Source organism: Rhea americana, unplaced genomic scaffold (assembly GCF_003343005.1).
Source record: "Rhea americana isolate MKP2758 unplaced genomic scaffold, rheAme1 scaffold_92, whole genome shotgun sequence".
NCBI lineage: Eukaryota > Metazoa > Chordata > Aves > Rheiformes > Rheidae > Rhea > Rhea americana.
In genome coordinates this window covers 421,192-442,220 of record NW_028187111.1, presented here as the reverse complement: position 1 = coordinate 442,220, position 21,029 = coordinate 421,192, and the positions used below count along the sequence as shown (strand labels likewise).

Here is a 21,029-nt window from a genome sequence, read left to right as displayed (position 1 = left end):
ACATTCACCTACACATACACACAAACCCAATTATCTGCTGCCTGGTAGTGTTCAAAATTTCTTTTCTTTTTTTGTTTCCCTCCTACAACACTAGGGTACATGTAYTTTGCCTATTTGCTTCTTGACACTCACTCAAGAGAAAGAGACTAATATCTGGAATAAAGATACTCTTTTTACAGAAACAAGTATATGAAAGCAGAGAATAATTAACACACTTTTAATGTCTACTTACTCAGTATAATCAATTGGGATTTAATCACATTTTCCTGGAAAGATACACTAATAAATATGAAAATTTGAATATGAAAAATGAATAAATTCAAGATTTTACAGGACCCCAGGTATTGTGTACCCATCAACACACATTCCTTCCTCACTGAGCACTGTTGCAAGGATGTATGTGTTCTGTGAAAATAGGCATGCCACAAAGTACTATGTAACAAAATAAACAAATAACCATGAACTCTGAAAGACGCTATCTCAAGAAATTATGCAAAATTGTCCTTATACAGAAGTTCCATCTCTGTGCAGAGATATAGTTGTCCAAATGGAAGATACTGTATAGATTAATCAAAGTTCTTTATTTTGACACCTCAAGGCAGTAAAATATAGGTATACAAAAATATATTAAAAAGTGGCAGTGATAATGCAACTTGATGCAATCCTACAGAAAGGTAATCCATCAGAGTGGAGTACTTTATCAATACACATATCTGTACAGTATCGCACCATTTCAAAGGAGAAGCACTCAGACAGAAAATGTTTATATTCCAGGGAGAAACAACACCCCTAAATTTGTATCTTAACATTAGAGTAAGGCATCTATTGGCAAGTATGATCCTAGATCTGCTTATCACATGTGTGCAAGATAACCTGCATCCCATTGTGATTCCTATTCATAATTCTATCTTGAAACATATATTCAAAAAAGCCACACTGACATAAAAAGAACAAGGCAGGAACTGTCAACCTACTGTGACAGAATAGAGACAGAGACTCAAGTATACAGATCATAGTCAGTATGTAATCCAGTACATTAGGATTTAGGCTACACAGAACAGTGCCCATCTCCCTTATCACGTTACATGGCAGCAATTGAAACAGGAAATGGGGCAAATTACAATATGAAGAGAACGCATAAGAAAATTTCAAAAGAAGTGATGGAATATGCTACTGCAYTTCTGATTGACCAGTTATAGTGACACTTTGCAAACAATATTAGCTAAACAAACAGCTTTAAATGATCATGGCTGAAAGAAGAAAATTCACAGAATAAGAGTAATTATAATGTGAAACTCTTCCCTTTTTAAATGAAAGGGAAACAAACTGTATTGATGAATAATCCAAGCAATATGCTTAGAATGTAAAGAGCTGCCCTGAAAAATTTTGTTGATTAAACAAACAAAAGATGAGATTCTTCTGTCTTGTGGGGTTTCAGTCATATAGTGCAATTTATAGACTGCTGAGAAGTTGATGAAGCATCTGAATGTTGTATTTACTGTGACATTTAGCTACAAAGGCAAACTAATTTATCAAAGTGATACTCTACACAATTGCTCACATTTGGGACTAAGGCGAGCTAATCTAGAATTTCTAGATTCAAAACTACTTCTGGGGCAGTTTATGGAGACCCACTCCTGCACACTGGGAGTCCTGTATCTTCATTTATTTTCCTGCTAGCCTGGGATGTCTTGTGGAGAATCACAATAACTTGGTTATAGAAGGAGTATGTGCAAAATTAGACATTAAGTGATGAATTGTGAGGTGTCAAGTACTGAAACAATAATGCTTCAGAAAGGAGAAGAATTCTCTTTCACAAGGGAGTCCCTTTCTAATGTGCACAGGATCCGATTGTGCTGCATGAAGAACCAGGCAAAAATTCCTTTAAAATGTTGACATAAAAGCATAAATAACAGATCATGAATAATTTTCATTTCAGAAAGACTTTTCCAAAAATCTGTATGAATAATCAGTTTCCTTTTTTGCATTCATATTGCTTACAAATGCTCTTACATCTCCTTCCGAAGAATGTTGCCACTTCTTCCCAGTTCCAGTTCTGATATGTTCATCAACACCTATACTTTTGGAATAGGTCAGGACATCAGAACTATAAACCCTGAATTGAAYCAATTACCAACAGTTGCCATATTATTTTAGAAAAAGACTTCAATAACTGGCCTGGCCAAACATAAACAAGTATTCCTTGCTTGGGTATCTGACATCAAAGCCCATAAGAGAAACATATCCATACTCAGAGTTCAGCTTTGGCAGTATAACTCTTCCAATAGAATTGGCAGGATTAATTTTGTGCCAGATAGCCAGGAAACAGGTAAAGGTCTCGACAGAGTGTGCTACAGTATTCTGACATTTCCTTACAGCGATGGAATTCTGTTCCTGGGGCATAACCTTCTCTCTGTTTGATCTGTCTATTCACCTAAATGTGAGAGAAAAAAATTACTGGAAGGATTAATAAAAGAGAATTAAGGAAAGTGTTATTACTTTTCTTACTCATAAGTTATTTTATTTGACTTATCAAATAGTCCTCTGTACACTGCCTTTCTAAACTACAGGAAGGATACAGTGCTAGGGTGCATTTCCAGAGCAGACTTCCCCCCATAATCCCATCCTTTCCCTTACATTAGTCTAAGTGCTTGTGTGGCTATATAGTGACTCAGTTCAGGGAACAAACTCAACTGAAAAATAAAATTATCGCTATACAAGAATAGTGATTCCTTTAAAGTCAGATTAATTCTCCTCATAAATTGACCAGGCAGTCACACAAGTACAAGAGGAGTCAAAGAAACACACTATTTTTTTACTTTGATAAAACTGCTGTGGAACCATACCCTTAATTCTACCTAATTGCTAACAATAACCATGACAGGAAATTCTCTGTATATTAATGGAGTAGAAAGTAATTACTTTGCAAAGAATAGGACAAGAACACTTGCTTTAAGAGTAGATTAATCCTATCAAGTTGAAGCAATGGAAGGCTCTTCAGAAACCTGGTAAATGTGAGACAGAAAAGATACTCTAGCTCACCTTCACCAACATGTCAGCTACATGAGTGTCTTGGGAGTCCTCTGCAAATACAGAGGTGAGAGCCTCGATATACCAGGATCCACGCTTGGTGTTTCGCATGGCAGCAGTGCCTGAGAATAAACAGTGTATATGATAGGGTTCCTGTGAAAAGACAGACAAACACAACCTCCGTAGGCCCCAAGAACTAGGGCCCCTCCCTAGTACCTTTCAGACAAGCATATCCACAGATCATATCAGAGCGTGTAGGCAGACGCAGCTTGAGGTTTTCTTCCTTGTTTGCATCACTTTCCTCACAGCCTGGGGAATCTGACCGTTCTTTCCCATCTCTTTGATCCACTCCCCGGTCTGTCTCATCTAGAACAATGAGCGGGAGGGGAAAAAAAGGAAAAGGAGAAATTATTCTAAATTCTAGGACGTAATTTTCTTGTATTGCATCATTAGTTTTGAGTCCTGGCCAGCAATCCCACAACTGTTGTAAAGCAGTCAGCTTTTTCACGAACAGCTTTTTCAACTGTTTTAAAAACCTATCTGCAAGTTCTTCTGCACAAACTAGTGGGGATAGTAACAAGTGCTAAAACTGTTCAGCCTGGTGACTGTTAGTCTACACGCTTACTGGATTTTCGTTCCCTCCCTTCCTATGAAGACTGAGGGGTAATCAACAAAGCAAAAGTTTTTGGTTGTTCTTCATGAAGCATGGAAGGATGATGCCTAGCCCTAAAAGTTTCTCTTTCCCACTACTGATATCATAGAAATTGCAAAAACGTCTAGTCTAGTTTGCAATGCTAACTACCAACTTATTACTGAACTCAAATGAGAACTATACGTTTAGTCTCTAAGGTATACATACAAGAAAAAATCAAAAAATAAGGACCATATAACTCATCTAGTTCAAAATCTTGACTATAATATCACTTGCTTCAATGAGAAGCATAAATTCTGCAACACGAAAATGCAAAATCATTTGACTGCAAACACTAGAGATCCCTAGCACATGTGGACATTAGTTTAAAACCTCGGGAACATTTAACGTTCTTTCCAGCACTCGTTAGATTTATATGATAGTACTGGATATTCTCAAGTGCTTGGTTGCAGTAACAGTCCAAGTATGTTGCAATAAAAATGAATTACATTAGGAACACCTTTTACAGACTTTCTATATGATTTTGTCCTTCTCCTCTTGTGTTATAAGATGAAAATCTTTTATTCTCCTTTCTTCCTAACAGCATGAACCAGATTTTAGGTTTAAAAAGTATTAAGTGTCCACTTCGGAGGCCTTCTGGTTAGGATGGCTCTAGGTTTTAATTGCTAGGTTGTGCCTAAGAAATATGTTTCTAACTGCTCTTTCCACATATAAGCAGAGATGCTGGTGGAAGTTCATAATTCTGCACAGGAGATGGTTAGTTCATAGGGCAGCAAAGTCATTCTTCTTTTCCACCAAAATAAAGGAGGAGTGAGAGCAATGTGATTATCTTACAGGCTAGATTTAGCCTACAATTAAGGTGCTACAGCTCAGCATTTAATGAATAATTTCATCCTCTCTTTAAGGAGTTTTCACCACACGTTTTTTTTTCATGATTTTTCTCACATCTCTCCAAGTCTTTTTAGTTCTATATCTTCTTAAACATTTAGAGTACTGTTCATAATGTACATTATTTCAGATAAGACAACACAGGTAATTTTATAAAGAAACTATATTACCCATACAGTCATCATCCCATAAAGTGTAAAGTGTTTTTGATCAAAGCTTCAAAGTAGAAGCCATTATGGATTTGTCTTCAAACAATATCTCAGTCCACTTGCCAACATTAACTGAAAAGTGTAAACAATTAATGCTATCAAATTAATCTTCTGCATGCTTAGCCTCTAATTTACATCACCAATAACTGGCATCCAAACTGATCCAGCCTGTCTGTATTTCCCTGAAGTTCTTCACACAGACCCTTCTTGCCCTATTTGATTTAAATATCTGCCAATTGCACATCTGCCATCATTTGCCACAGTTCTTCACTTTTTTGAATTAACTACTATATTAAACCCAGCAGCTAACCAGCTTTAAAGCCTCTGAAATTAAGTGAAATCTGACTATTCTTTTTCCATTGCCTTCTGTTGCCACTAATTTTTAACCTATTGCAGTAAGTGGACAACTTTAATTCTTTAGCAGACTCTGGAAAAAGGCTTTTTGGAAATTAAGTAGGCTGTACCAGCTCTTCTTTATCTAAATTTTTGAATATGTTATTAATAAAAGAGAGACAAGTATTTTACATATATTTAGGAAGAAAGAATAACCTATGCATTTCCATTTTGTTTCAAATGGTTCTAGCTAATGTGAACGGGATTGAGATATTCATAACTAATCTAAAATCTCTCAGGGTACTTCCATAGACTTTTAAATATGATTTTTTTAAGAAAGCAGTATTGGTTAGTCTAAGCTTTGAATGCAAACTAGAGAAACTACACATTTTTGTTGGCAGCTCAATTAGTTCACAAGTCGCTTTACCTTCCAACTATTAGTGAAAGTTTACAAGACAGGTTAATAAAAAACAGTTTATTTTTTAAGTTAAAAGATCTTTCCCTTTCAGTTGCTCAAGTCTCAGTCATTTACTTATTGCAATATCCCAGTCCACGGCATTTTGTATAGAAAGCTTCTTACTCTTTCCTAACTGAAATTTTGGGAAAAGGAAGGTGAAGTCTATTTTGATTATGTGGACAAAACAACTGTGGTAGCATTATAGTCAAATAAACAATTAGGTAAGCCGCCAATACTGACTTATTACACTTATTTCCACACTGATAGGAGAGTGTACATTCACTTCTCTTCAAGAATATCTGATGGTTAAATAATATCAGGAAAACAATCACATTAAATTCATACTGCAAACACACCTATTAAAATATCTCCAAATGCTGTAAGATCAAGTATTTTTATTGATACCTAAAATATTTTTATTGCAGAGATTAGAATTCTTCCGCATGAGAATTTAAACCTGTAGATAACAGTTGAATGAAATGTGCACTTGGGTAAAGGACAAAACATAAAGCTCAGCTAAAAACGAAAAAGAAGGGAGGAAATTGCAAGGAACAAGGGAAGAGAAGGGGGAAAAGCATATACACTGGAAAGGATACTCCAGGCTTCCCTATCTCAAAGGAAAAAAAAAAGTTTTCCACGACACAACTTCTCTTTGGAGTATCTGCAGTTTCACAGCAATGCTCAAAAAGTGCAAACATTTCAGGGAAAAATTTAGTCATTAGCAGATCTGAAAACTAGTTACACACCATATTTAGCTACAAAAGGAGCATAATAATTAGTAGAAATGATAAAAAAACAATAGAAACACAAAGAGTGGAAAAGTCACAAGTCTATGAGAATTAGGGAAAGAATTCTGTCATTGCAATAGTATGTGAAAAAGGGCATAAGGAAAGGTCAGCTGAAGGCTGAGAGAGCAGAAAAGGGCGCAGGGGATGGGAAAAAGACTTGCAGCCAACTCAAGAAACACCGCCACAGGAGATGCAACATATCTAGGAACAAGAGAAAGACAGGACCTCAGACAAGATTTCAGTTCTAATGTACCACTCCATGCTGTGCTGTAATTAGAACACATTGTGTCTCACTACCTCTATTGCAGGCATAGCAAAAGCTTCAGTATATGATCTGGAATATGATAGGGCCTTCCATTACTAAAGTGCTCTGGGGTCTGCAAGTCAAGGCACACACCTCAAGCAGAGTGAAAGACACTTACAGAGCAACAGATGCAGTGGCAGCAGCAAGGCAGAGGGAGGTGAATATGGGTTCCACTTACACCTGAGAGAAGCTTTTCTCCTGAAAGAGGAGAGTCGACAGCAAGTTGAATGTGAGGGTGTGTATGTGTACAAATGAACCTCAATGGCATGCCAAGTACACAGCTTCTAGTATCTGGACACTCACCTCCCCGGCAGGCCTGAATAAAGAACATTTTGGGCTTATTCTGGAGATTTGGACAGTTTGCATTATCAAAGAGCCGGAAGGCCTCCTGCAACTAAGAGAAGAAAGTTAAGTATTCTTCACTGCAGTCTTCTTTGAACTGCAACCTAAATGGCTCACTTCATTGTATTTTGGTTATTACTTCACTACTCTTGATATTTTCCCCTTTATTTCACTTATTTAATTCCTCTCTAAGCTCACTCTGGTCAGACCACAGGTCAGCTCAGCTCAGTATCCTGTGTATGACAGTAGCCATAAACAAATACCCAGGAAAGAGTATAAAAGCATGGCAATTACATCCAACAGATCACTCTAACACTGTCCTTCCCAGCCTCTAAACATTTTTAGCTCAGGAACTTTGAGTTGAATGAAGTTTCTACGTATTTCATAATTTTCAGTATCACCTACAAAGATGTCCAGTYCCCTCTTGAACCCATATAAGTATTTTGTATTCTTAATATCTTTTTGTAAGAAGTTTCTCAGGTCAACTATTCACTATTTGACAAACATCTCCTTTTGTTCATTTTCAGCCTTACTCCTATTAGTTTCATTTGATGCACACTAGTATTTGTATGGGAAGAGAGAACTAATTGCCTCCTATCTGCCCTACTTCTGCACCACTCCTTATCTCATAGACCTCTCACCACACTCCCACACTTTCCTTCCCAAATACCCTTTTTTCCSCCTTTTTAAAAAAGTAGATCCTCAATCTTCTCACCACTTCCCTTCCTATTTTTTCCTCTCTATGTCTTAGAGGAACCTAGAGCACAAGTCACAGGAATATACCTGTAGTAGTTTCCCATCAATGCCATAAACCCCACCCTCCACACCATGGGAAAGTAAGGCTATAATGCAGGAATCCACATCCTGATGATCTGGTAGCTTAGAGAATCTCTGCAATGCATCCTGCATCTCCTGGAAGAGAGAAAAAAAAAGTTTAATGCTTCCCAGATTATACAGGGAAAATGGGTGAATGTACAAGGACAAATAAAAATGTCCTGCCTGTTACAGAACAAACCCAACAAATGCACCAAATTTACAGCACAAGAGACATCTGTTGTGAAGTAAGCAATCTCCCACTTGCCTGTGCAGTTTGATCATGGAAGACAGTGACTTGGTACCCAAGATGCTTAAAAAGCATCTCCAGTGCAGTACAGTCCACATCTCCCCCTGAGCGGTACTCCAAGTCCTTCTCGCCACTGAAATGCATATTGCTAAGAATAAGTGCTAAGCCTCGTGGCTCTGATATCAGTTTATATGCCTGAAAAGAACAAAGAAGGTTTAATATAGGTAAATTTAGCCTGCACAAAGAAATAATACAGTTTCAGAGTAGAATAGCAATCCCTGCATACCTGCTTGTTAACTGAAAATGAGTAAGATTTCTAATTTAAGAAGGCAAAAAAGCAGCAGAGATCAAATTTTGTATTTTTTTTAATATATCAAATGTTTATTTTGCAAAGCTTTCTAAGGCAACTCCTTCTGCAACTCTCTGCAGCTGATGTCCCTGTAAAGTTGCATTATTAAGCTGTTGTAATAGCTTGCCTTATTTCCCCTCTTAGAAGAAACATAGATTTTACATTTCAGATTGTTAGATCTTGCTAACATTTCTTCCTCCAAACACACTCTCAACATGACCTCACATATTTTGGTCATACTCATCAACAACTTTAAGACATTACGTAAATTTTAGATAACATTTCTTGAYTGCTGTTCAGAGCAGGTAAAAATGTAAAATAATATGAGTGCAATTGCAACAGCAAGAGACCATCAATCACGGATTCTGAGAGTTATGAAGTTGGCAAAAAATATTAATAGAGAAAAAACTAACTTAAGGAGGGTGTCTTAACTCAGTTTCCTCCTTGTCCCTTCCACTCTAACAAGAGTAAACTGATATTAAATTGGTTATTAACATTGCCTTCAATTGCAAATGAAATTTAATACTGAAAGAGGATACCAAACAGGGTGTAATCACAGAAGATGTAAAAATAGCCAAGTTGGGCCCACATTGGTGCCCCCAAGTTAGGTCTCCCCAAAAGACAGTTAAAAAAGTCTGTTTTGCTGCACRTATGATCTGTGATAGAAGCATTAAGTGTTAACACATTGTGTATCTCTACTAGAAGAATCTGCCCTGCTACACAAAATGATTCATCTTCCTTATGCCCACTTTGCCATAATCTATGCCTTACAAACAGAATAAACATAAATTACACTATCTACACAATACCTACAACTACAGAAGAGGAATCAGGTTGTTCTACCAGGTACAGCATAGAATTCTGATCTGGTTCTTGCATCTAAGGAGAGATTCTTCCTAAACCAGCTGGCAGTTAAAACAGCCAAGACTGTGATAGCAAGCTGAAACACAGTCTTAATATTTTACAGTCATTTGCAGAGTATGTCAGCATACAGAAGAAAGTGAGAAAGTAGGTAAGGCTACAGATAGCTAAACATGAGGCAATAATATAGGCAGCTTACAAACAGACATTTCAGAGTTCTTCATAAATAAAAAACAGAGGCCCAGATTTGTATAGTTACAGTGCTTTTGAAAATTTCTTGACACTTAGAAATGAGAACTACATCAACTGGAACATGACTGGTAACACCTCGGTTACACAGATGGCACAACACTAATCCTCATCCCAGTGAAGCATATGCTTCCACACAAGTAATAAGTAGTGTTGTTTCAGTTGATATATCCAAACACCCTACACCTTGAGGAGATTTAGTCTATCTACTACCTACCAAGTGCTGGTGATCTCGATAGAATTCTGGAGTGCAGTGCTTCACTGGAGGAATTGGGGGACCATCTCCATTATCCCAGGAACGTTCCACTGGTTCCACATGTAACATGCATATTAATAAAAACAATAAAAAAAAATCTAACTGCAAAGCCTCTACATTAAAGTCCTAAGCTACAAAATCTTAAGCACATGCTTTTACTATTCACATCTCTAAAAATTTTGCTTGATCAGGGACTACAKGCACACAATAAAACTTAACAGAAAAAGCAAGACTACTGAAATGGTATACTTATTTTTTTTTTATTTTTAATTTGCTGTCTTGTTTGTCGTTTAGTTGCACAGATTATGCAAACAGTATTCACACCTAAAATTACAGTTCAGCACTTTTCTGTTTTCTACTCTATCCCATCCCCCTCATAGTGAGGTTGACTATTACTAGAAATATTCAGACAAAATAGTGTTTTTTCTTTTATAGAAAGAGCTTCCATTCTCACTGGATACAACTTCACTTCTTGTTTTATGCTGAATACCCATATATGTGATCATACTAGATGTTTTTAGTTCATCTGTCTTTGAATAGAAGCAGATGAGGTAATGAGAACCAATTAATTTGCACTTGCAAACATTCATTCTTCTGTCCTGAAGAACTGAGCTAATAACATTCCTGATCTCCACTGAAAMCCTTTTGCAGCCTTTGGAAACATAGCTCTTTCTGTTGGAGGAACATCTGCTCTTAAAAAAAAGATTCTTTGCACATAAAAAAAGAAAAAAACCCTTTAAAACCTAGTCTTTTGTTCTTTAATACCAGAAAGAGCTGCCTGTAACTACCATCCAGTTAAAGAAGTGATTAGGGAACATAAGTACTCCAAGTATTACCAGAGACAACATAACGACTACCAAGGTGACATGTTCCAACAACTAGTTCCTTGACCTAAGTCACAAATGGCTGCTCAAAAAAAAAAAAAAAAAAAAAAAAAAAAAAAAAAAAAACCTGCTTATTTGTTGCACTCAAAGTTGCAGAAATCTGTTTTGGGCCCCTGTAACAAACATAATGCCTTCTTAAACTTATACACTAAAAAGGAAGCATAACTAAATTACAACACACTGCTAGAAAACAGTATTAATCGTTCTACACTTCTAGTTCTACCTAGGTTAGCCACTGTTTCTTACAAATCTTAAAGAAAGAAGAAAGACTTTGAAAGTATGAAATTTTACCGTGGAATTTTACATGTCCTGCTTATACAATGAAGTTTCCTATAAGGATACATAAATGATACTGACTACAAACTGATAGGTTCTCTCTCCCATTCTGCTCTTATACTATCATTTTCTTGCCTAATTCTGCCTTCATAGTATATAGTATACTGAATAGTTCATAGTATACTGAATTCATTGACAAGTTTCGATTACGAGGATGAGCAAAAAGCGGTGGCAAGTTTGCTTCTATAATTGAGATATGACAGAGTTTTAAGAACATAGTAGACAAACAAACGAAAAGCCAGTCAAACATTCATATTGTCATGTATGACTCACCAGTCCAGCGTGGTCTCTTTGAATTACATGATTCATAGACAGGGAATGTAAGATATGATCCATAACAGTGTTCCAGCTGCAATAGATCCAATAAATCCACAAAATCATTAGTAAAAGTCTTCTATTTTTTCCATGGCACAAAGGTGTAAGTATCATAGAACAGACAGACAGACATTTACACACATATATAAATGACTTCAAAAGTACACATAGAATGAAATGGATTATGACAAGACAGCTGTACTATTTTTTTTTCAATGCAAAATTCCTTCCTTTTTTTGCTTATCTTTACTGCTACCCACAGTAGCAGTACTTTATCACAGAAGCTTTTGCCAAAACTTGATCTATCTAATGGTTCTTTTCTTTTGGGTTGCTATCAAAATTTCATCCTGTTTGCATAGAAACATGCAATTTAAAAAAAGGAGAAAAAGTAGTTTGAGAAAGCCTACATTTTTCATAAGGGAACTTCTCTGCTCAAAAAAATCTAATCTTCCTTAGTATGAAACATGCTTACTACAAGTTCCCATCTTTGTCAATGCACTGAGAATGCTGAATTTTTAAAAAATTATTCCTTTTATCCAGACTAGTTACTTTCTACTCAAATAATCTTTCAACACATAAATTGAAAGATTTTAGAAACCATTTTCTTTCTGACTTTCAGGTTCTTGGCGATATCAGTAAGAATATGGGAAAACTTTCTTCCTCCCCAATTCCTTCTCCCCTCTTTTTTATCCTTAGGCTATTGGAAGTTCCAATTTGCTAATAAAACCCACTCTGTCCTTTGTACACACTCAGTTCTTCTAACATTCAAAACCCATCCCTTTGTGCTCGTACCCAAACCCAAATGCAGCCCATCCTTTTATTTTTAAAGTTGTTGTACCCTTGAGTCCCCATTGCGCAGGTCAAATTCTGTCTTCAAGATCATTTCCTCCAGATGCTGCTGTTTGGTTTCTCTTAGAGCTTCACAGAAGGCTGAGAAGGCATTAGGGCCTCTCTTGGGCAGCAAATTGAGGAATTCCACATTTTGGCTGAAGTTCCCAGACTTGGCCTAGATCCAGAGAAGAAACAGAATCTACATTCACAGACACTCCCAGCACAAATCTTTTTTCTTCAAGTAAATGTTCCATCACTGCACTTAGCTGTGCCAGATACCTTTTAATAGTCTTTCCTAGTTCATTCCACTCCACTGTTCATGTTAGCTCAAGGGAGAAGAGTATATGACAACAAAGTAAGACAGCAATTCATACATGACCACACGCAGTGTAACATCCTCTCATCTCTAAACTATCCTAAACTAGTCCCAAACCACATTTTCTGCTACTGCCCAGCTTGTTTATGGTCTCCTGCACTCACAAAAAATCCCACATAAAGTATAAAGTGAAGTAAAATATTTGTTTTATGCAGTTAATTCCAAAAAGATACTACACATGTATAGGATGTTAGAGGAATAAAGCAATTTATAGTACTCTTCAATAAACAGTAACAATCAACACTGATATACACACACACACATTTATATATATATAAAATATCCACTTCCTATATATATATATATATATATATATATATATATGTAAAACAGACCTATATCTATATATATAGATCTGTATTTATATATAGATAGGTACATCTATATAGATATCCATCTCTCTCTCTCTCTCTCTCTGTAAAATTGTGCAATTTATGAAATAGTAGTCATTTCTGTGAAATCCAACATATAATGAAACACTGTACTAAAATACTGTGTACCAAAAAGTATGTTTTTTCACTCCCATGGAATTCATCCTACACTTTTCAGTTAACCAAAGCAATAATGCTGACAACTGCAGTCATTAATAATGTGGCTTAAATCCAAGATCTCTCTTTTAGTGAGGATAAGAAATGGTTGATAAGTTACACAGAATCAATGATAACAGTACTTAAAACACTAGCAATGACAAGAACATAGGCTCATAGAAAGCCTCAAGTTTGATATGTAAACCACTGCTACAGAAGATTTTACATCACACAGTCCCTTTTACAAAATTTATCAAGCTTGATCTTAATAGTTTGGCTTTTGTTCCATCATATTGTTTAGAAGGACATTATAAATCATGTTGGTCTAATGCTCATGCTTACTCTCTCTCCATTTCTTCTTTGGGCATCAAAGCTGCTTCTATTTATTAATTCTTCTCCAGCCTACATATATAAGCTCTTACTCTTCACATGCCTTATGAACTCTTCATCCAGTTCAATCATCTGCTCTTTAGTTACTCTTCCAATAGTTTCCTCCTCTCCCACCTTTCTCTTACTTTTAATACAGATTCAGGACTGGTTTAGCAGCTCATATTTCAAGATATTCCAGGCTTTTTTTCAGCTTCCTGAGCTCCTCAGTTTCTTTCACTTTTCTTAGGGTACTTCATTTAAAGAAGGTAGACTTTTACAGAACTAATTTATTTATTCTTCCATTTGATACAAATGGAAAAAATACATGACCTGTCCAACTGATAGATTTTTAAGGTAAGATTATTTATGTCACAAAAACTCATGCAGATCATCTTAATTCCATGACTATTTGTTTGGGTGAAGGATACAGAGAACCAGTCAGTTACAACATCCAGGAAAATCTACACTCTGTTATCAAACAGTGGCATTTGTCTCTTCCTATTTCCACCGAGGTCCACCATTAGTGTCACAATACATTTTTCGGAATGGTTCCTCTTAACAGTATTCCTAAGATCTTTGATCTCATTTGATTCAGTGTGCAGGAGATTATAAGAAATTCACAGAACTACACTTGAAGAATGAAAGAAGATAATACAACTTTTTTTTTTGACTCAAGCAAGCATTTTTTATTCATGTTATTTCTTGTTTATTCATCTATTGCACTTATCATCAGTACTATCCTGCCACGTCTACCTTCATTTCTGTCATTCTAGTGCAATATACATTTTGCATTACTACTGTTCCAACTGTCATTGTTCTCTTTTCCACCTCTCCCCCCCACAAGTTTGTTATCTGTTACTTCCAGCTTTATATTCTGTATYAGTAGTCTGAGTTATTCTATTTTCTTGCTCAGACTGCTGCTGCTATTCAAATATATTTAAGCTACTTCTTATGAGTATACATAGTATTATATGCAATTTGCCCATAAAGATGTTCCACTTATCTGACTTCTCCATCATAACACCTTCCTCTTTTGCACTATCTAAAGTGCTGGTGCATCGTCTTTTATCCAAGTATACCTGGAGGGCAAGATGCTCAGTCCTCTTCCTCTCTTTCTCAGTTTAAACCTTATTAACTACAGCAGCATTTTCCCCAAAACATTATTTCCTCTGGCACTGTCTCTGCTTCAAGAGGGTTTCTCTTTCAGTGACTGACCTCAGGCCAATAACAGAACCTTTCTTCAGATCACCCATTAAGTCATCAGTTCTTGATTCATTCTCTGCTCTTCACTATCTTGCTGTATCTTTATCTTCTTTCACTATTTTGGAAAGAAGTTTGGAACTATTCCAGGGAAAACTGCCTTGGCAGGTATCCTCAACATGTCACATGAGAAATTTTGTGCTATCTCTTGACACATACCAAGTCAAAATTCATCAGGAAATTATTTCCTCACTTTCTTCAAAAATTCTTCAGGCAACTTACAAAACACACACGAAATATACATTCCTCATGTAAAAGTAGCTTAAGTGCCACAACAAGCTGGCTATAATATATTTGTTTCCTTTTCCTCAGATTCTTTTAGAAATAGGTATTATTCCTCTTTTACATATGAAAAAAAATAGGAGTGTAAAATGACAACTAAGGACTAAAACATACTACCAGACTTATCAAGTGCAGCCTGTCACAACTACAGGCCCCCACGCAGTTCAGCGATTTAGTAGATCTCAGACTATAATCATACTGCCAAGAGAGGCATACAATCCTCCTATGTGTTGCAAACACACTCCTTGCTGCTGTGGACATTCTCCAAATGTAATGAGATTAAAACATGCAGGTTTTACCTACGTGAGTTTTACCATGTTGCCACTTCCACAAATGACCCTGAGCTTAACTGGGAATAGAACCAGCAGCGTAGTCGAGCACGATCTGCATACCTGTATCATTTCCATCATCTCGGTGGTGATGATGTCCTTCTCTATCATATGCTCCATTAATTCTTTTAAAACTAGCTGCTTGGCCAGCATCACCCGGTTCTTCTTTAACGCTTCCTGGTGACATCTCTGCATGCCGCACGCTCCCAGCATCCTGGTAAAGGAGAGAAGACCAAAACGAAACTGCACCGCAAAAGCCACCCCATCCGGCCCAACTTTCTGCTCAGGAGCGAAAAGCCTGTCTCCGCGGGCAACCGCCATCGCCGAAGGACCGGAGGCGCCCGACAATGGGCGGAAGAGGCCTCGGCCGGCCGCACCACGGGGATCGCCGCCGCTGCCGCAGGGAACGGCGCACCTCCCCTCGCCAGCTGCCGAGGCCGCACAAGCCCTGCGCCCACCTCTCGCCGCAGGCCGTGGCAAGTCACCTCGGCGCCGCGCCGCCAGGTACCGGCGGGCACAAACGGCTGCGCGCGCGGCCGTTCCTCCCGCCACTCACCTCCCGCGCGCGCGCGCGCGCTCCTTCTCGGCGGCCCCGGGGATTCAAACCGCAGGACCCGCTTCCTGGAGTCACGTGGTCGCGCCGCGCGCCTGCGTCGGAGCCCCGTCCTGCGCAAGCGCGGAACGAAACACGGCAGCCGCCACCGCCTTGGTCGTCCGTGTGCGCGTGCGCGAGGCGTTGGGCGGGGGGAGAGGGAGGTTTTGGCGCTACTGCGTCCGCGGGGTGGCGGCGGCGGCCGTTGGAGGCGAGGTTGGCGGGTGCCTCCGCTTGCCCTGTCCGCGCCCCTCGGGCGGGCGTCGTCTTGCCGCTCCGCACCGTTGCATTTCTGCACATCAGAAGATTAGTAGAAGGGGTTCTGCGTGCATATAGAATTAACAGGTATGCTGCTTTGCAAACATACCGCTTCTCTGATTTCTGTATTTTTTGGAGTTGTTGAACAAATTTTGTTAGGCAGAAATCAGGTGAAATCAAAAAAAAGGGCTTCAGTGTTACTGAGTAAATAAGAGGAGGAAAGGGGTATGTAGAGTACAGTTGAAGAGRAAGGGAAAAACAAGCATTCTTTTAATGGAAACAGATTTTTAGCTCTTGCCATGTAAGATGTCAGACAGACTGTTTTATCTTGGTGCATGCTAAAATTTAACACAAGTTGAAATGCTTAAATAACCTTCTCAAATGCTGAAGAAAAAATTCTGTTGATCATAACTGGAGATATCTTTTCCCTTTCTTTTGGCTAGTTATCTCTGCTAGTTGCCTGTTTTTCTTCCTGCGTTCTCAGAATTTGTTGCAGCCAGACTGATCCTGGAAAGCCCAACCTAGACCATAAATCTCTTCCCTTGTGGTACATTGCTACCCTTAACTRTTAGTTGTGATCTATTCTTTTGGTTTTGCTGATAGTGGAGTGAGAGGGTTTATTCTGAAGCATACAGGAAGTAATTAGCCTTAAAAAAATCACATCTCTCAGCAGTTTTTTACTCTCATAATACTTTAATGACAGAGATAACATAGCTGCTTTGTCATTAATGATACTAAAGTGATTCAGCTGTAGATTTAGAAATAGAATTCCTCTTCTTTTTCTAAACCAAGGTTATCAAATAAGCAGAACACAAGCAGCTGTTAGTTGTGATTTTGTGCTTCTGACAGAAGGAAAAAGTGGTGATACCATCAGATATTTTTAATATCTGCCATTAATGATCCTGTTTATTATAAATAAACATACAAAGTAATTTGAACTATAAAGACTAAAGCAATTGGAAATAATGTATTTGCTCCTAATGCATGGCTTTATTGTTCCTGATATGAATTAAAAACAATGGGGTCATATAAGACAAAATGTCAGTCAATTGTTATGTCAGCTTGCTGAATCAAAGCCATTCAGAAACTTTTCATGGATAACTTCAATAAGAATTTATGCTGTTTTGGATATTTGGATGCTCAGTATATGCTACTGAATGGCTGCACTTAACCACAAGCTTGTTGCTGTTCTCTCTTGCCTCATCTTTTTTTCACAGTATTTCAAAGCTGCAATGATTGCTGCTCTCTTATATAAGGAAATTTGAACTTCCGTATTTCATGTTTTTATTTGGACATTCACCAAATTTGAGTGTCTCTTTGCATACTACAGAACACTTCAACTCTAACACTTCAGTTTGACTCAGCTATTTAAAAAAACAGTGTAACATCACTAGTCAGTAAGAGTTAGGACCTGGCTTCAGACCAAAGCCATCATGACAAATCACATGTGCTTCTTGATTGTTATTCCCAGGTGCTCTCTGCTGTAGTCTTCACTTGGCCTTGGTACAGGTACTGAGTCTTTTCAAACAAAACCATCTACACACAAATTTGTTACTGGGAACTTGAGCAACATTGACATTTTTATGCAAACACATCAGCTGTGATGACAATAAAGTATCTAGAATGATCTGTGATGGCCTGTAGTACAATAGAGACATACTTCCACCTGTAAAATTGGGAAGACTGGTGGTCTAGGCAGAGGGTGTGTGTCCCATTGTTGACTTCTCTTACATGAGAGAAACTGCTATTATTTCTACTTGTTGATGTTTCTGTTCCTGTCCTTTCCAAGCCAGCTTGTCCTGGCTACATCCCACAGTTCTTCAGCAGTCCTTTGGCAACCTTATCTCTTCCCATGATTCACTCTCCTCCTCCAAACAGGTGTGTCCTCAGGCTCAGAATTGCTGCTGTATATCACACACCTTTTTTTTTTCCTAGTGATTTTCCATATCTTCTGCCAGGACAAAGCACTGTGGTATTGTTTTGAGCATGCGTGAAGATTCTAGTGAAATCAGAAGCTATGTTTGTAGTTCAGCTCTGATTTGAAGAATGGCAAGACAAACTTCTACTCTGTTGGGCGTGAGTACCCTTGAGGTGCTGCCTGCATTGTGGTGAGAGTTTCATCCTGCGTTCATAGAAGGTGGAATTAATCATAATATTGAAGGCTGGAAAGCATTTTCAAAGATCTCATCACTGATGGCACTTTCATAAGCAGGTGGTGGAGTGAGTGGCTCCAGTGGCTCAAACCTGTCTTCAATACCTTTCACTTCATGGATGTCTGAAACAAACCGCTGCAACCTCGGGGGCTGCACCAGCTGAAAATACATCCTGGAGCCTCTGTCTGTCTCAGAAGTACACCATGTGTTTGATAGCGCTGAGACCCTGAGAGTCTCTACCACAGTCTCTTCTTGGGCAGGTGATTCAATAGCAACATTGTAAGGTGGAGGCTCATTCAGTGGTGAGGGTACTGTGCCTGGGTTGGATGCAATTGTCCATATTGCTGGAGCTGATGTAGTCATCACCTCCTCATAGGTAGGTGCTTCATAGGCAGCATTCACCCTATGCACAAAAGAGAGGAATGCTGGTTAAACTGGTTATTTTATTGTTTATTTTATGCATAGGTAGGGAGTCTGGATAATGTAAAACAGGGGCTGTGCTACAAACTATAGATAAGACTTGTTATCTCATGTGGTCTGATATATGATATTCTGTTGTTGGATCAGCTCAGTGGTCCAGCCAACTTAAGTCCTGCTTCCTGTTCTGGAGAATGGCTTATTTGAATTTATGTTCCTACCCTTAGCAGAATAAGTGATAACCCAGACTGTTCAATCCAGTGCCCTAGGCTTGGCTTAATATCCCCTCATTTAAAATCTGCCTCTAGTTAAAACTTATTCCCAAGAATTACTAAGTGTTATTTCTCAGAAGGAAAACAAGATTTTCCTTTTCTCTATTTTAATACATTAGACCAATATTTATCCATTTTTAAGAATATAAGTGGAGAAAAGTATGTATTTTCATTTAATTTAAATAAGGACTTTCCATTCTGTGTTAAAAAGAATGTCTGCAGAGAAAAATGTTACTTTAGAGACATATTTCCCTTTTTGGGTCTAGTAGATAGATATGAGTTTTCTTATCTAATGCACTATGAAACTTATTTTTATCTATTATTTCTAACAGTAAACACGTAGTAACATTTTTGCCCTCATACAAAAACTTCTATTTGAGAATGTTGAGCAGTTTATGGATGTGGATAATGATTATCCTTGATTATACAGATGGGCAAGCAAAGATGCAAATAAAGTTAAGCTCTTTAACTACAGTAGGCAAATTGAGGTTGAACTGCATAGTATTGAGTACCTGAAAAACATAGATAAAGCCAAAAGAATTCAGGCGTGTTCAGAACCTCTCAAAATCAGGACCTGTCAGTGTCAAGGTGGGTTTTTAAGAATGGAAACGCACTCACTTACAGGTTCCTTTGTAAAGATTTGCCAAGGAACGGTTGCTTTGGAAATAAGGCTTATAAAAGTAAACTAGCTAAAACTGACTATTACCTCAGCAATTTTTCCTTTTTCCTTGTCTGACTCATTGTTGGGCAAGACTCAGTTACTCAAGGGAAGATAAAGTGGGGCTGGATCTGTTTAATCTTGGAAATAGTCTGTTCCCAAGGGGAAGACAGTTGATATTGGACAAAATATAGGAGATCAGTGACATAAACACTTGCGCTGTGACACAGTGACATAAACACTATCCAAGCGCTGTGACACAGTGACATAAACACTATCCAAGCGCTACCAGGATAATGAAGAAAAAAAATACCCTAAAATGAACTTCTGTACTCTGAAATGGAATTTGTGTCTGGTTCTTTGGGGAAAGGGCAGCAAAACAATATGTAAGGTAGTCTTATGTAAGAAGAGTAAGCTGAAGTAAAGAATAACAGGGGTTGCTTCTTACCCTGCTTGGCTCTGTCCATTAGGAGATCTTTCATTTGTATCATGTACRCGCTGATGCTTCAGGTAGCACTCAATAAACACACTGAACAAATAGCCGATCAGACACACTCCTCCTACACCTAGGAAGAAATAGCCTACTGGATTGATATTAGATGAAATGGCTAGCATGGTGACTCCAGTGAGAAGAGCAGCAGTGAAAAGAAGCAGCAAGGTTTGGCGGATATTCTTCCAGTGTGACTCTAACCACATGGTAGTATGGATGGTGGTAGCAGGCAATGGAGGACAGATGGGTGGCTAAGGGGACAGACATCTGTGGAAGACAGAATAATTTTTCAGCACAAAACATGAAGATACAAAGATGTTCCTATTTTGGTCATAAAAATAAGAACATATATACTTAAGTACATATCATCATGAGAACACACAGATATATAGATACATAATAAGCCTGGAAAATCTGGGTGTAAATACATGCCAGTGTAAATATGTATTGTCCTTAGAATTTGCTATAGGAATGCGTATTAAATAATGGGAATTCTTGGACTTGCAATTGTAAGACATAAAGGCATAAATAGATCACAAGCATTTATTGTCAGGCTTATCTGAAAAAGTACAGTCACTAAACAGAACTGAGAGAAGTCTGGGGTGCAGGTTTAATGTTACCATAAAAGGTAAAGCAGAATAAATTTAGAAGGTTCATTCTACAACATTTTTTCATTCCATAAAGAACATTCACTTAGTGGCTCAGATCGTGGAAGAAAGGTAGCACTATTAATGGGTCACTCTGCCCAGGTGATTTGGAGGGCCAACAATTGTTGTAGCAATACAACAATAACATTATGTTCCAGATGTAGCTGGACTGTGTCTGTTTTTGAAAAAATGTATGTATAACTATCTGGCTGTATGTTCAGTATTTTTTTTCTGTTGATGTGCTGCTTCCCA

At 38.0% G+C, this 21,029-nt stretch overlaps 2 protein-coding genes across 5 annotated transcripts; both read right to left on the bottom strand.

Annotated features, from left to right (window-relative positions):
* Positions 1-203: 203 nt before the first annotated feature.
* CASP2 (caspase 2) lies at positions 204-15,936 on the bottom strand. Of its 4 annotated transcripts, none has more exons than XM_085324514.1 (11): positions 15,749-15,936; positions 15,354-15,504; positions 12,155-12,322; positions 11,275-11,350; positions 9,743-9,831; positions 8,085-8,261; positions 7,787-7,915; positions 6,965-7,055; positions 3,247-3,396; positions 3,043-3,152; positions 204-2,434 (listed from the first exon to the last, which is right to left on the bottom strand). In XM_085324514.1, exons 2-11 carry the CDS (start codon positions 15,501-15,503, stop codon positions 2,300-2,302), a joined length of 1,275 nt encoding a protein of 424 aa, XP_085180640.1. In that variant the 5' UTR covers position 15,504; positions 15,749-15,936; the 3' UTR covers positions 204-2,299. The 4 variants fall into 4 exon arrangements, with proteins under 4 accessions (XP_085180640.1, XP_085180641.1, XP_085180639.1 ...); XM_085324515.1 differs by having other exon boundaries at positions 15,847-15,936; XM_085324513.1 differs by lacking the exon at positions 15,749-15,936 and having other exon boundaries at positions 15,354-15,740.
* Positions 15,937-18,242: 2,306 nt separating this feature from the next.
* TMEM139 (transmembrane protein 139) lies at positions 18,243-20,376 on the bottom strand. Its single transcript, XM_085324614.1, has 2 exons — positions 20,089-20,376; positions 18,243-18,696 (listed from the first exon to the last, which is right to left on the bottom strand). The coding sequence occupies exons 1-2, from the start codon at positions 20,334-20,336 to the stop codon at positions 18,288-18,290; spliced, it is 657 nt and encodes a 218-aa protein (XP_085180740.1). The 5' UTR covers positions 20,337-20,376; the 3' UTR covers positions 18,243-18,287.
* Between the last annotated feature and the right edge of the window lie 653 nt (positions 20,377-21,029).

Bases quoted from the DNA above. Each gene is read 5' to 3' on its own strand.
- CASP2 (XM_085324513.1), bottom strand. From the start codon at position 15,611: ATGGCGGTTGCCCGCGGAGACAGGCTTTTCGCTCCTGAGCAGAAAGTT. The intron at 12,323-15,353 runs GTATGCAGATCG...CTCTGGATCTAG, and splicing joins AGATGATGGAAATGATACAG to GCCAAGTCTGGGAACTTCAG. The intron at 2,435-3,042 runs GTGAGCTAGAGT...TCTCACATTTAG, and splicing joins TAGCTGACATGTTGGTGAAG to GTGAATAGACAGATCAAACA.